Here is a 14,065-nt window from a genome sequence, read left to right as displayed (position 1 = left end):
CACAGGGCGTGCAGGAAAGGTGCTGCATTAATTGAAGCACACCACACGGTCTACTCGACACCACGGAAGTGTCGGAACGTCAGATCAAGACCTCTGTGCCGACCGCGGTAGCTTTGCGGCTATGTCATTGCTCGAAGTCGCGAATTTGATCCCGACCGTGGCAGCTGCATTTCGATGGGGTCCGAATAAAAAACGCTCATACACTTAGATTTACGGACGCGCTAAAGCACACCATGGTGTCAAAATTAATGCGGAGTCCACCACTACGGTGTGCCTCATAATCGGACTGTAGTTTTGGCACGTACAACCCCAAATTCAATTAGTTTAATGCTTCTGCCACGATGCGATGTGTCATGTGAGGTAATGACAATACTCAACCCTATCAGAGGTTAAAATATGGCGCACTACAATGCGTCAAGCAAACACCTCTCCCTGTGTGTTCTGCGCACTACGCAGACAAACAGCAGGGGCGCGCGCAAGGTAACCTTTAACGTTGCTCCAAACTTTCGCGTTGGACTGAACGTTGAAAAAAATGAAACATTCGCCGTCAACATCACCGCTAATTATCGTTAGTCAAAGCAAACAGCACAGAAAGCTTTGCTTACATCGATTCCCACATTGCGTGGGATCTGCGTAATTTTTCTTTCGATCCTACTACCTGATGTTCTCGTCGATGGGCTTGATGGATTCCTGGCCCAAGCGCCACATCGAGCCGCAACGCTTCCAAGTGCGTCGGTATGGGCGCCCGTGTCCTTACTGACAGGCAATTAGATTCGCAGAGCGGATGGATGACTAAGTGGTGGTGTCCCGCAAGGGTGGGTGGCTTACCGGGTCTTTTTGAGAGTAGGCAGTGTTGTCCCGGCGGTTTTCTGTGCGAAAAGCTGCGGCTTAGAAGGGTCATGGCCTCCCAAATCGTTTGACTTCACTTGCAATTTTGTGGCCTCGGCTATTACATCCGAGGCGCGAACTAGCCGGTTAACGCAAGCAGACCGACCAACGAAGTGCAGCCCATTTTTAAATACATTTAGAACCACTGCAACCATTTTTATCTTATTGCGGCCGTTAGCGCGGTACTTCAACCGCTTATTCAATCACAAGCGCGAAGGTAATTGCTTGTGATGGGAAATTTTCTATGATAAATCGTTCTGGTTTAACAAGGCCGTCCTTTGTAAGTGATGCTGGTCGCATACATCTGCCCCCAAATTATAAGACATCAAAATTGTCATTTTGTTTCATACCGCCTATTTTGGGTCAGATTTTCTGCTCTCTTGGGGAGATAGGCTTAAATTTGGGGGCAAGGGAAGGGGCGGCCGCCCCCGAAGAGAAACAATTGCATATTCATTTAGCCACGTCATACTTAAGCATGCGATGAAAACCTTAAAAAAGGTCACAGTTGCGCCCTAAATACAACACATTCAACAACACACTCATATGCAACACAACACATTCATATGTGTTGTACTCATATGTGTTGTTGTATTCATATGTGTTCATATGTACAACACATTCATATGGTTCAGATATATTCACTTTTTGCAAGCGGGGGTGTTTAATCCAGCAATCTACAAAACAATCATTAATGGCTTCCGCATGTGGACGCAAATGTCAGTTTGTCGACAACGGCACGGAACAGCCCTTTTTTCCAACCAGGTTTTGACACCAAGAGTTGCTGAACGTATTTTAAAGAAAAAGTTTCCATCCATGGAGTAATGTGGATTGCAGGGTTGCCGTGTTATTGTGGGACATTCTCCAAATGACACTTGAAAATTATTTAGACATCACACCATACGCTTTTCGTTCCCTACCTTGAAAGGTCCCGGTGACCCATCACATGACATGCCCACATTACTTGGCCTGCATAGCCTTTGGCCCAGTAGAATGTGCGACAGGCCCGCTGAACCACCGCGAAAAACTCGGTCGTTTCTCCAGTAATCCGTTGCCTACGTTCGTAGTGTGTACGCTGCACAAGAAACAGCGCAGGACTAGATGTCTTTATTGGACGCTTGCGCGTGCATGCCCAACTTTTGAATGCGTTTCCAGTCTCCTTAAATTTCTGCAGCGCTTTGTTTTTCTTCCGAAAAATTCTGCACCCATGTAATGAAGAAAAGAAGATGGCTGTTTAGCTCAGTGGGTAAGACATTGGGCTCCTGAGAGTGGGCTCGTAGGTTCGAAACTCACCACAGCCGACAATTTTCTTTTTAACGAATTTAGGTTTGTGCCCGCCGTTGTTAGCCCCACCAAGGAATAGTATGTTAGGTATGAATGCAGTAGACCATAGTAAATTTGAAGCTTAACATTCCATAAAATGTAATACCTTAGTCTATTTAAAATGCCGATTATTAAGGAAATATCTTTTTTTATCGCGTCAGTGTTGGAGGACCAAGAGAGATGTCCGTGAAATTGGGCTCCTCAGAATTTTATTGTAGTCGACTGCTGAATCTCGCCGTCCTGGAACTAAATTGGTTTGTATGGAGTGTTTGTTACTCCTTTAGGTTTGAAAAGCAGGTACTTCGTTTTAGCGATGTCTAACTGAAGTTTGTTTGCATTTAACCACATATTTAACTCACCCATCCACACATTAGCTTCTTTTTACAGTTCACATGCCTTTGAACCTGGGAAAATTAGATTTGTGTCATCAGCATAGAATACTATCTTCTTATGTCCCTCAATATTTGCAACATCATTAATGAAACACGGGAATAAGACAGGTCCAAGGATGGGTCCATGTGGGACATCATATACTCAATGAATTCAACTTGAGATTGTATATTATTTAGAGTAGTGTACTGCTTTCTGAAAGCTAGGTAACATTGTATCAGTTGCAACGTGGTACCGCGAATACCGTAGTACGGAAGTTTCCGTAAAAACCGGTCGCCATGTATGTTGCCATATGTCTTCCTGAAACCCAGAAATATCCCTAGTGTATATATTTCGTTTTCAACTTCGTCTAGAATGTATCCTTTAATACGAAGTAAAGCGGTCTCTGTAGATTTCTATTTGCAGAACCCATACTTCTATTTTGCAATTATGCTGTTTGTCGTTAAGACCCGATATTCTCTTGTTTATTTTGTTCGGTTATTTTTACAAATACAGAAAAGACATATATTCTCCTGTAGTTGTTGAGCTTGTCAAACGATGCGCCTTTATAAATCGCAGACACGCTAGCAAGTTTAATTTGATCGGGAGAGATGTTTAAACTTAGTATCAAATTATAAATGTGCGTCAGAGGTGTAGCTATGGGGAACCAGCGCTGGAGTTTTCACGGCGCCTGCAGCGCCGCCCTGGCGGTCAGAACGTCACAATGCAGCTTCCCCCGCGGACGAAAATTGCGTTGCGTGCCCTTAAAGTCGAAGGAAAACAAAAGGGCGCCGACGATACTGTTGCGTATACAAGTGCCACAACTAAGTTGGGATGAGGGAGGATGTATCCTTCTGCGTCTTTCCATCTAAACCCTACGAACAAGAACGGAGGCGCCGTTGGATCCAAGCAGTCAGACGAGCGGAGTAAGCTCCCGTCTTGTCGCCCTGTCAAGCGGTGTCGGGCTGGTTTCTAAATCAAATTTTGCGTGTATCCTTGGTTTATTCGATAGTGAAGACAGTCAGCCATGGCAGACAGTACCAAACAGCAGAATCTGCTGTCGGTATTTCGTCGGAAACAAAATGAGCAATAGCATGCACCATCCGGCATATGTACCATTTTTCCTTCGCAATGCCACCGCCAAGCCCCTTCCAACGCCACCGCACCAAGTGAACGATACGAAAGGTAAAAATTATCCATTCATTGCCAAGAATTATGTAGGAGGGAAGCTGCCTTGTAATACGAGTTGTATGCGCATAGTGCCGGCGCACGCGCGACTAAGCCACCTATGTGTTTATAAATATGCGCATACGGATGAGGACTCGGCGCTGAGATGCATCCGGCAAATTAATGTAATTAGTGCTAAATGTAGCCAGAATTGTTACGGATCAAGCAGCCGAGCACTCAAACCTTTGCTTGCGCGAGTCAGCTGATGCGATAAAGCTTTCTTCTCCATTGACTGCTGTGGCGAAGTAACATCAGAATTTTTTATGTCTGGCCAGAGAAATATGGAATATCTTCAGGCCAACTAATACTTCCGAAACCATAGCGCAGCACGACCGGAGCCATAACTGCTAGATTTGCGAGGCAGGCAGCCACGCAAGCATGGCATCGATACACGACGCAACCGTTAAAGAAACACACGTGCTCGCCGCGACGCACTGTGAAAAATGTATAAAGCTTAAAACGCTTCTTTCGTCATTTCTTCACTTGATGGCGCTAGCTTCTTTACAAAAACTCCACTTGAAGCGGCGCGAAAACGGAAACATACGAACTATAATACGGCTGCGTATGCGTGTGTCGTCTGGTTGTGTGGCTGGAATATGCTGCGTTTCGTCGCCAGGGCGGCGTGCAACGCACTTTTTTGGACGCGCCGCCTATCCAGCGCTGGTTCCCCATACTATGACTCGTGGCTCTTAACGGCGTCCCCCGCAGGGGCGTCTGCGCAAGCAGGCGTTTGGTGTGTTGCGACACCACGTACCCGAGCACACGAGGGTTGGACCCTCCCGCGTGTAGCCGTGCGTGGCTTAGCCGTGTCTGGGGAAAAGGGGATCCTGGGGGTTGAGCCGATGCTGGGTGTTCGGACCTTTAAGGCCCCCCGGCGGAGGCAACACACCTCTTCGGCCTCGGCTTCACATAGACGGCACCTCCAGACTGACCCACCTGGAGGACATCGGCAGTCGCCTTTTCCTGTCTCTCCCTCTTCGAATCTTCGTCTTTATCTCCCACTTTTTGATCTTTCCTGTCTCCTTCTCTCTTCTTATTACTTCTTTTCTCCTGGCGGCAAGGGTTAACCCTGTGTGGCTATCCAACCTTGGGTACACCATATTCGGTTATAGTGACGGCGTACGACTGGCGTCGTGCAGACTTGCATGCAAGCTCTGCCGCGTCCCCTTGTTGGGCTCCGTGGTGGGCGGTCGGCGCTGTTGCCGAATTTTTATATATTTCATGGAAACTTCTTTCCCTTCCCTTGCTGATCGCCCTCAGAAACGAGGGCGCACCGAAGATGTCTTCAAGTTTTTTGGACGCCAAACCCAGAATTTTCCCCGGTTCCACGTCATTCACTCTGAAAAGCCAAACAAAGCAGTGCGAAACATATCACCATTCCTTGTCTCAAAGTCCTTGACTGATGTTTTTGGACCAGGTTACAAGGTGTCCAGGATGGCAAGCGGTGAGCTCCTCTTGGAGCTCCGCGACCAGAAGCAATATGAGCAACTACAGAAATTAGTGTCATTCGGGGAGACCCACATAACAGTAACGCCACACCGTACAATGAACACCACCCGTGGTGTTGTGTCAGATGATGATTTGCTTGAGCTGACTGAAGCGGAACTCCTGGAGGGCTTCAGCGAACAAAATGTGATCAACGTCAGAAGAATTAAGATCAGGCGGGATGGTAAAGAGATTCAGACGAAGCACCTAATAATTACTTTTGGATCAAGTATCTTGCCCGAGTCAATCGAGGCCGGGTACATCAAGCTCCGCGTTAGGCCGTACGTGCCAAACCCACTGCGTTGTTTCAAATGCCAACGCTTCGGTCACAGCTCGCAGAGCTGCCGAGGCCGCCAAACTTGTGCCAAATGTAGTGCCCAAGAACACACCTCTGAAACATGCGAAAACGCTCCACACTGCGTGAACTGTGATGGCGAGCACGCCGCGTACTCGCGGTCGTGCCCCTCCTGGAAGAAGGAAAAAGAAATAGTAACGATCAAAGTGAAAGAGAATATATCGTTCAAAGAGGCACGAAGGCGGGTAGCATACCTGCCAAAGAAAACCTTTGCCGAAGTGGCGCGTCAGGGGGCAGCGTCACAACGGCCTCCGGCGGCTGTCCGACCCACAAGCCGTGAGTCGGCAGCAACGCCATCTGCCCCCGCGGCGGTTGCAGCTAGCGCTGCTCCGTCAACACAGCAGACGGGGCCACCGACCCCGAAGGTGGGCGCAGCCGAGGCTGCCCCAACCTCCCCAGCCCCTTCCAGCGCTGGCAACGGCCGGCGCAGCGAAATCCCTCAGGGAGCCCCATCGACCTCCGGGCTGGTGGGCGCAGGGGTCTTGCCCTCCAAGGCGGGACCCTCGCTGGTAATTTCCCGCTCGCAAGAGCACGTGTCCGGCGCCTCACAAGAGGCAATGGACACTACACCTATCCCCAAGGCGCACCAAGCGCCTAAGGAGCAGCGAGGCTCACTCGAACGCTCCAGAAAGGGCAGAACCCCTGTTACAGGGCCTCGAAAGAGCTCTGTAACCTAAGGCATCACCTGTTTCCATACACACAGCACTTTTAACCTTCAATATGGATACACAAATTATTCAATGGAACGTTAGAGGTCTTCTTAGGAACCTTGATGACGTGCAAGAGCTTATCCAAAAACACAATCCAAAAGTGCTGTGTCTACAGGAAACACACTTAAAACCACAACACACTAACTTTCTCCGACCTTATGTTAAGTTCCGCAAAGACCGCGATGATGCTGTCGTATCATCAGGCGGTGTTGCCATTTTTATTCATAAAAGTATTTCCTGTCAACTTTTGCAGCTACAAACGCCTCTCGAAGCAGTGGCGGTTCGAGCTGTACTCCTAAACAAACTCATTACCATTAGCTCTCTTTACATACCCCCACATTACAAATTAACGAAGCATGAGTTCCAATCCTTTATAGATCAATTGCCAGAACCTTATGTTGTTCTTGGCGATTTCAATGCGCACAGCTCTCTATGGGGCGACTCTCGTGTAGATGCGCGAGGTCGTCTTATTGAACAGTTCCTTTTTTGTTCTGGTGCGTGCCTTCTGAATAACAAGAATCCCACATATTACTGTCTTGCAAACAACACCTTTTCTTCAATTGATCTGAGCATGGTTTCCCCGTCCATACTGCCTGAACTCGAATGGGAAGTTACGAATAATCCTTACGGAAGCGACCATTTCCCCATACTATTAAGAACACTTAAAGAAGACGAATATCCACCACAGGCTCCTAGGTGGAAGATTGAGACAGCAGACTGGGAGAAATTCCGAAACTTAACTAGTATATCATGGGATGACATGTCCTCGTTAGGAATTGATGCTGCTGTGGAGTATGTTACAGCGTTCATAATAGATGCCGCATCTAAATGCATATCTGAAGGAAGTGGTTTGGCATGCAGACGGCGTGTCCCGTGGTGGAACAACGAATGTAGGATTGCTCGTAAGAAACAGAACAAAGCGTGGGGGTTGCTACGCGCCGCCCCCACTGCAGAGAACCTTATCAACTTTAAGAAAGTAAAATCTCAAGGCAGGAGAACCCGCAGGCAGGCCAGAAGAGAAAGTTGGCAGAACTTTTTATCAAGTATTAACTCGTTTACAGATGAGGCGAAAGTTTGGAACCGCGTAAATAGAATTAGAGGGCGACAAACATATTCACTCCCTCTTGTAAACACACAGGGTGATATGCTGCAAGACCAGGCAGACTCACTTGGGGAGCACTTTCAGAGCGTGTCAAGTTCAACAAATTATTCAGAATCCTTCCTCAAATACAAACAAATAGAAGAATGTAAGCCACTAATAGGAAAATGTCGAAAGAATGAACCATACAACTGTCCATTTAGTATTGCCGAGTTCAGAGCTGCCTTGAGATCATGCAAGAACTCCGCACCGGGTTCTGACAAAATCATGTATGAAATGATCAAAAACCTACACAATGACACCCAAGTTACACTACTCACAATTTTTAACACTATTTGGGCTGCAGGATACTTTCCAACTGCATGGAAAGAAGCAATTGTGGTCCCTGTTTTGAAGCAGGGGAAAGACCCATCCATGGCGGCAAGCTATCGTCCGATAGCTCTTACAAGCTGCCTGTGTAAGGTTTTTGAAAAAATGATAAATCGGCGTCTCATCCATTTCCTTGAACAAAACAAAATGCTTGATCCCTATCAGTGTGGCTTCCGAGAAGGGCGCTGCACAACCGACCATCTTGTACGTATTGAAGGACATATTCGTGACGCGTTTGTACACAAACAGTTCTTCTTATCGATATTCCTCGATATGGAGAAGGCGTACGATACGACCTGGCGCTACGGAATCTTGAGAGATTTGTCAGAAATGGGCATTCATGGTAATATGCTAAACGTAATAAAAAGCTACTTGTCCAATCGCACCTTCCGGGTAAAAGTTGGCAATGTGCTCTCACGTCCTTTTACACAAGAAACTGGTGTACCCCAGGGTGGCGTGCTCAGTTGCACACTCTTTATTGTTAAGATGACAACACTTCGTGCTTCCTTACCACCGGCCATTCTGTATTCTGTCTATGTGGACGACATTCAAATAGGTTTCAAGTCCTGTAACCTCGCAGTCTGTGAGAGACAGGTACAGCATGGTTTGAACAAGGTGTCAGGGTGGGCAGAGAAAAATGGATTTAAAATCAATCCTCACAAGAGTTCTTGTGTGTTGTTTACAAGAAAGAGATGCCTGGTTCCGGACCCTTCCTTAGAACTGTGTGGACAACGGATACCTGTAAACAAAGAGCACAAATTTCTAGGTGTTATACTTGACAATAGACTCACTTTCGTCCCACACATTAAACATCTGAAAGAAAAGTGTCTGAAAACAATGAACCTAATGAAACTTCTATCCCAGACTACGTGGGGTAGTGACAGGAAGTGCCTAATGAATCTCTATAAGAGCCTAATCCGGTCACGATTAGATTATGGTGCCGTGATATATAACTCTGCCGCCCCGAGTGCGCTAAAGATGCTAGACCCTGTTCACCATCTAGGTATCCGTTTAGCCACAGGCGCTTTCAGAACAAGCCCGATTGAAAGCCTATATGCCGAATCCAATGAATGGTCTCTCTACCTACAGAGGTCATACATCAGCTTTACATATCTCCTTAAAGTACACTCTAATCCTGAACATCCATGTTTTGATACCGTTACCGATATGAGGTGCGCTACACTTTTCAGCAATCGCCCCTCCATAAGACAGCCTTTCTCGCTGCGTGTGAAGGAGCTTAGCGATGAAATCCATGTCCCACTCCTCGAGCATCGCTTAATGCACCTAACCAATCTCTTACCTCCTTGGGAGTGGCAGGTTATACAATGTGACATATCCTTTATAAAAATTACAAAGCACGCTCCTGAGGCTGAAATCAGAATGCATTTCCTAGAGCTGCAGTACAAATACTCCTGCGCAGAGTACTACACAGACGCTTCGAAGTCAAATGCCGGGGTATCCTATGCAGCCGTCGGCCCATCCTTCTCGGAATCCGATGTACTGCATCCGGAAACCAGCATTTTTACGGCCGAGGTCTACGCATTAGTCTCTGCTGTGAAGCATATTAGAAGATCAAAACTTCCAAAAGCAGCGATCTATACAGACTCTCTAAGCGTCGTGAAGGCCCTAATGTCACTCTACAAACATAAAAATCCCGTATTCAATGAACTGTACTCGGTATTGTGTAAAGCGTACACATCTAACCAGAACATTATAATATGCTGGGTACCTGGCCACAGTGGTATCGAGGGCAATGTACTGGCTGATCAAATGGCCACATCACTCACATCACTAAACACTTCTTCTGCAGTTGCTGTCCCGGTCACAGATCTGAAGCCTTTCTTGCGTAAGAAACTGCGACAACACTGGCAACGCATGTGGAACTCAGAAATAAACAATAAACTGCACGTTATAAAGCCACAGCTAGGTTTTTGGCCCTTCCCATCAAAATCACGGCGAACAGATGTCCTATTTTGCCGCCTCAGAATAGGGCACACATTTGGTACACACAATTTTCTTCTTACTGGAAACGAACCGCCAACCTGTGGTCGATGTGGTGAGAGGCTGACCGTCCTCCACGTCCTCTTGGAGTGTCGCGAAGCCGAACCTGAAAGAAAGAAGCATTTTCCTCTTGCATATCGTCATTGCATACCTCTTCACCCAGCTATGTTTCTTGGTAAGGAACCGCTTTTTAACACCAAGGCAGTCCTCGACTTCTTAAAGGATGTAGTTCTACATGTTATAAGCCCAATAAATTCGTAGAGCATCCTCGCTCCAGAGGATGCTGCTGCGATAATTGTTCTGAATAGCACATGCCTCCAGGCCCTTGTGTTTTCAAGGGCCATATGGAGGCAGTAGTGCTCTAGCATTTCTTATAATCTGCTATATTTTACCTATCGTACCATTCTTTTTAAATGCATCTAAATGTTCATAGTACAAGTCATACGTCATCGCCATAATTTTATTGTACAGATTTTACGCACTTTATTGCGTATATTTTAAGGCCCCTTTACAGCCACGTCACACCAACCTCATAGTAATCATAAGTACATTGCAAACCCATTAGCACAGACATGGCGCTCTTTGGCCATACCTGGCCCTTGCGCCAAAAAAACCCCATACATCATCATCATTAACGGCGTCGGCTTGACGCCATCTGGGTCGCATGCACAGTTATCCTTTAATGACAAAATTAAATTTTCTACTTCATGCTGCTCATTCGGAAACAGGAAAATGCAGCACGGACAGTCTGTGAGTCTATAGTTCTGGCAAAGCGTTTGCAAGTTGTCATTTCTAAACCCACCTAGAGTTAGAAAGTACTTATTGAAAGTATCTGCGATTTCTACGTCCCTCATGCCTGGCTTTTGGAACTTGATTCATCTTGTCACTGCCTATCATTCCCCTCTCCACGAAAAAGCAAAGCCTAGATAACTGTCATTTTCTCCATTTTGTATCCTTTAAAATGTGATAGCGTCTTTCTGCTCTAAGCTTTGCACTTTCTCTCGAGCTTTTTTTCTAGCTGCACTCCTCTCCGGTTTCTCTCTCCGACTGTATATGGGAACTCTGTCGCTCAATTATGCCTTATTGCTCCATTGTGGCTTCTTATGAACCTGTTTACCCTGTGTTTCCTTGCTCTTGTCTTCATTCAATTATCCCATAACTGTTGTTCGTATATAGTTGCTATTCCGTGTTTCTTTTGTTTCTCTGCGTGTTAGTATTTAGACCTCTGCGGTTGTTCCTGGGCACATGAAAGGAAGATTTATTTATTTATTTATTTATTTATTTATTTATCATTCACGCAAGGCAGGTACTTCTACAGCGGCCACCTGGATGTGGCAAACGTGCACCAGGCCGCCTGCACCCGCACCGCTGCCTCCAAGTACCTCCTCCCGGAGCTGGAGCGGAGATGCATCGAATTCGTGCACCGCTGCATGAGACTCGACGATGTGTGTCCTTTCCTGGACTACGTTCTGACCATGGGCGAAATATATCTAGACGCTCCCGCCGGTGACCTCATCCGCAAGCAGAGTGCCGACGTGCTTTCCTCTTCAAAGTTCAAGTCCTCCACCGAGGCCACCGTGAAGTACGTGCTCGAACACGTTGCCAATGTCTCGGAGGAATCGGTGCTAAACGCCGTCTACGCCTGGACACGTCAGCAGTGCTCCAAGCGATCCTCGGGTAACGGTATCCCGGCTAATGTCTTTCGGTCCGTCATGATGCCACTGTTCCCCCAACTGCGGTTTCTCGCGCTGACGGCGACGCAGTTCGTAGAAGGTCCCAGCACGTGGGGAATCTTTACCGACGCCGAAGCACGGGCCATTCTTAGCAATATCGTCAAAGATCGCTCGATGCCTATGCCAAAGGGATTCTGCGAGATCCGCGAGCCCCGCGTGGTGAAAATCAAATCAAATCATACCAAATCAGATGAGATTCAGTTTTGCCGTACAAAGCATGGGGGGAGGCACCAAATCAGATGAGATTCATCTTTTCCGTAAAAAAACATGGAGGGAGGCCTGAACTAAAAGTGAGAACTAGTTCACCTTACGAAGGTACAGGCCCCCGTTTACATGACAGGCATCCATGGTGACCAGGGAAAAAATGCACTTAGTAATACAATTCATTCGTAATCTATCGGGCAGCGCATTAACTAGCGATAGCAGCGCAGAAACTCTTTTCTGTCCTCGTCTTTTACGCAAAAGGTTGCGTTCGTGTCCTACCCAACATGCCGGAACAGTCGCCACCTTCGATACCCATATTCCAGAAGACAGGGCATTCGCACATCACATATTTTACGCGGTTTCACTCGATCGCCTCACACAACACTGCCAGTGCGTCTGTTGTTTCCGTCTACCTCTCTGCTTCATTTTTCTTTTTTTTTTTTGCACTCTAAAGCGTATATATGATGTACCTTTGCGCAGCAACGCGTTTCCCCGAAACTTTGTCGCAGGTGTCTTTTTTTCCTTCTCTTGTGTGCAAGTTACACATCTGTAACGTTTCATCTCTTTGGAGAGTTAGAACGTATTGTTGCACATATAATTTGAAGAGCTCGAAACGTCTCTTTATTGCATATGTCTAATACAGTGCCGTGTATGACGCATATAATTTTAGGTTGCGCATAGGAAACAATGGTGTCAGAAAAGCTTTGATACTTCGAGTGATAATTACCTGCCGGTCAACAAATCGCCGACCAGCGCACTTGGAGCTACATGTTGTCAAGGGAAACACTAGCATAGCGAGTATATTTTTACGCCAACCGACGCAATGACTCTTTTCTCGGAACAGGATCGAGCGCCGGGAGACGTTCTCCAGAAAGGCAAAAAAATAAATAATAAATAAAAAATAAAGTTTAATGAACTTGTATGATGCACTGTACTGTTTTTCTATTAACATGCCCTCATTAGGTTCCCATTATGGATGAGTAAACGTCCTGAATAATGCGTTACGGTGACACAGTAACTTATCCGAACAGTGACGGAAATTGTCTTTGAGGGTACGGATAAAGGCGTATCTTTCACAGGGACTGCACTGGCGGATAAGGTTAATCAGCATTTCTTACAATGTGGCGTGTCTGATGCGTTTGACGCTGATAGGCCAACTTACAGGTCTTATATTCCATGCAGTATGAGCAGGTCGGTATTTCTTGCACCAACAGTTCAGGCTGAAATAAGTGACGTATTTCTAAAGCTAAAGAATTCCACAGCATGTCGTGTGGATGGCGCAAAGGCAGAACCGATAAAAGCTGTGGTGCTGCATATTTGTAAAGCAATGTCCCACACATGCAATTTAATTTTGTGTACTAGCGCATTCCCCGATGAATGAAAGATTACACGCGCATCGGTATAGATTTTGAAGGGGGAGACAGGAATGACGTGAACAACTACAGGCAGATTTCATTCTCCCAATCTTTTCCAAAGTAGTAGAGCAGGTCATTAACCAAAGAATATTAAATTTCCGCACCCAAAATATGATTATAACAGAAAAGCAATACGGTTTCCTAAAACACCGATGTACTGAAATGGGGTTGCTGCACATCAGAGAAAAAATAAGCAACTTTGAGGACAAGCTGTACAGAATAGGAATATTTATTAACTTTAAGATGGCATTCGATTCCACTAAACACGATATCTCGTTACAAAGGTTAAATGAGTACGGCCTTAGGGGAACAGCTCTTAACGTTATTACAAATTATTTAGCCAACCGTACAGTACACATACATTTGTCATTCCACATCAGCAATGGGTGAAATCAGATACCGTGTTTCGCAGGGGTACATCCTAGGGCCACTTCATTTTTTGTTATACATTAATGACGTCAAAAACGTGCCTCTGACACCTGACATAATCATGTATGCTGATGACACTAATATCCTTTTTTTCTGGTGGAAACTTGATTACTCTCGAGCAAGAAGCGAATATTTTGCTTAATAATCTTTCAGACTGGCTTAGAGCAAATAAGTTGGAAATGAACACTAAAAGGACAAAATACATTAATGTTTCGGCCTCGTAACAAGAGTATTGATGATGTCTTAGTATTACAATTCCGTGATGAATTCATTATGCGTTCTACGTCCCAGAGGTTTCTTGGTGTTACGTTTGAAAAAAATTTAAACTGGTCGAGTCATGTCGGCAACATTAAAACCAGCATTGCAAGATCCATCGGTGTTATTAATAAATTAAAACATATATTACCTTCAAGAATAAGAAACTATTATACTATAGCCTTGTGCATTCGCGCCTCCAATAT

At 46.0% G+C, this 14,065-nt stretch overlaps 1 protein-coding gene across 3 annotated transcripts in view; it reads left to right on the top strand.

Moving 5' to 3' along the window:
* LOC142590303 (BTB/POZ domain-containing protein 6-B-like) overlaps positions 1-14,065 on the top strand; it is a 63,276-nt gene that overhangs the window by 36,081 nt on the left and 13,130 nt on the right. Inside the window, exon 4 of one of the 3 annotated variants that reach the window (XM_075702320.1) lies at positions 11,130-13,356. The exons of 1 other annotated variant lie outside the window; for it this stretch is intronic. In XM_075702320.1, coding sequence (XP_075558435.1) covers positions 11,130-11,799 — 670 coding nt within the window. In that variant the 3' untranslated portion in view covers positions 11,800-13,356. Of the gene's footprint in view, positions 1-11,129; positions 13,357-14,065 lie in introns of those variants that run through there. One more of the 3 variants, XM_075702319.1, reaches the window with a different exon arrangement.

The sequence above is a fragment of the Dermacentor variabilis genome, chromosome 8, assembly GCF_050947875.1.
Source record: "Dermacentor variabilis isolate Ectoservices chromosome 8, ASM5094787v1, whole genome shotgun sequence".
Lineage (NCBI taxonomy): Eukaryota > Metazoa > Arthropoda > Arachnida > Ixodida > Ixodidae > Dermacentor > Dermacentor variabilis.
This window is presented reverse-complemented; position numbering and strand designations above follow the sequence as displayed.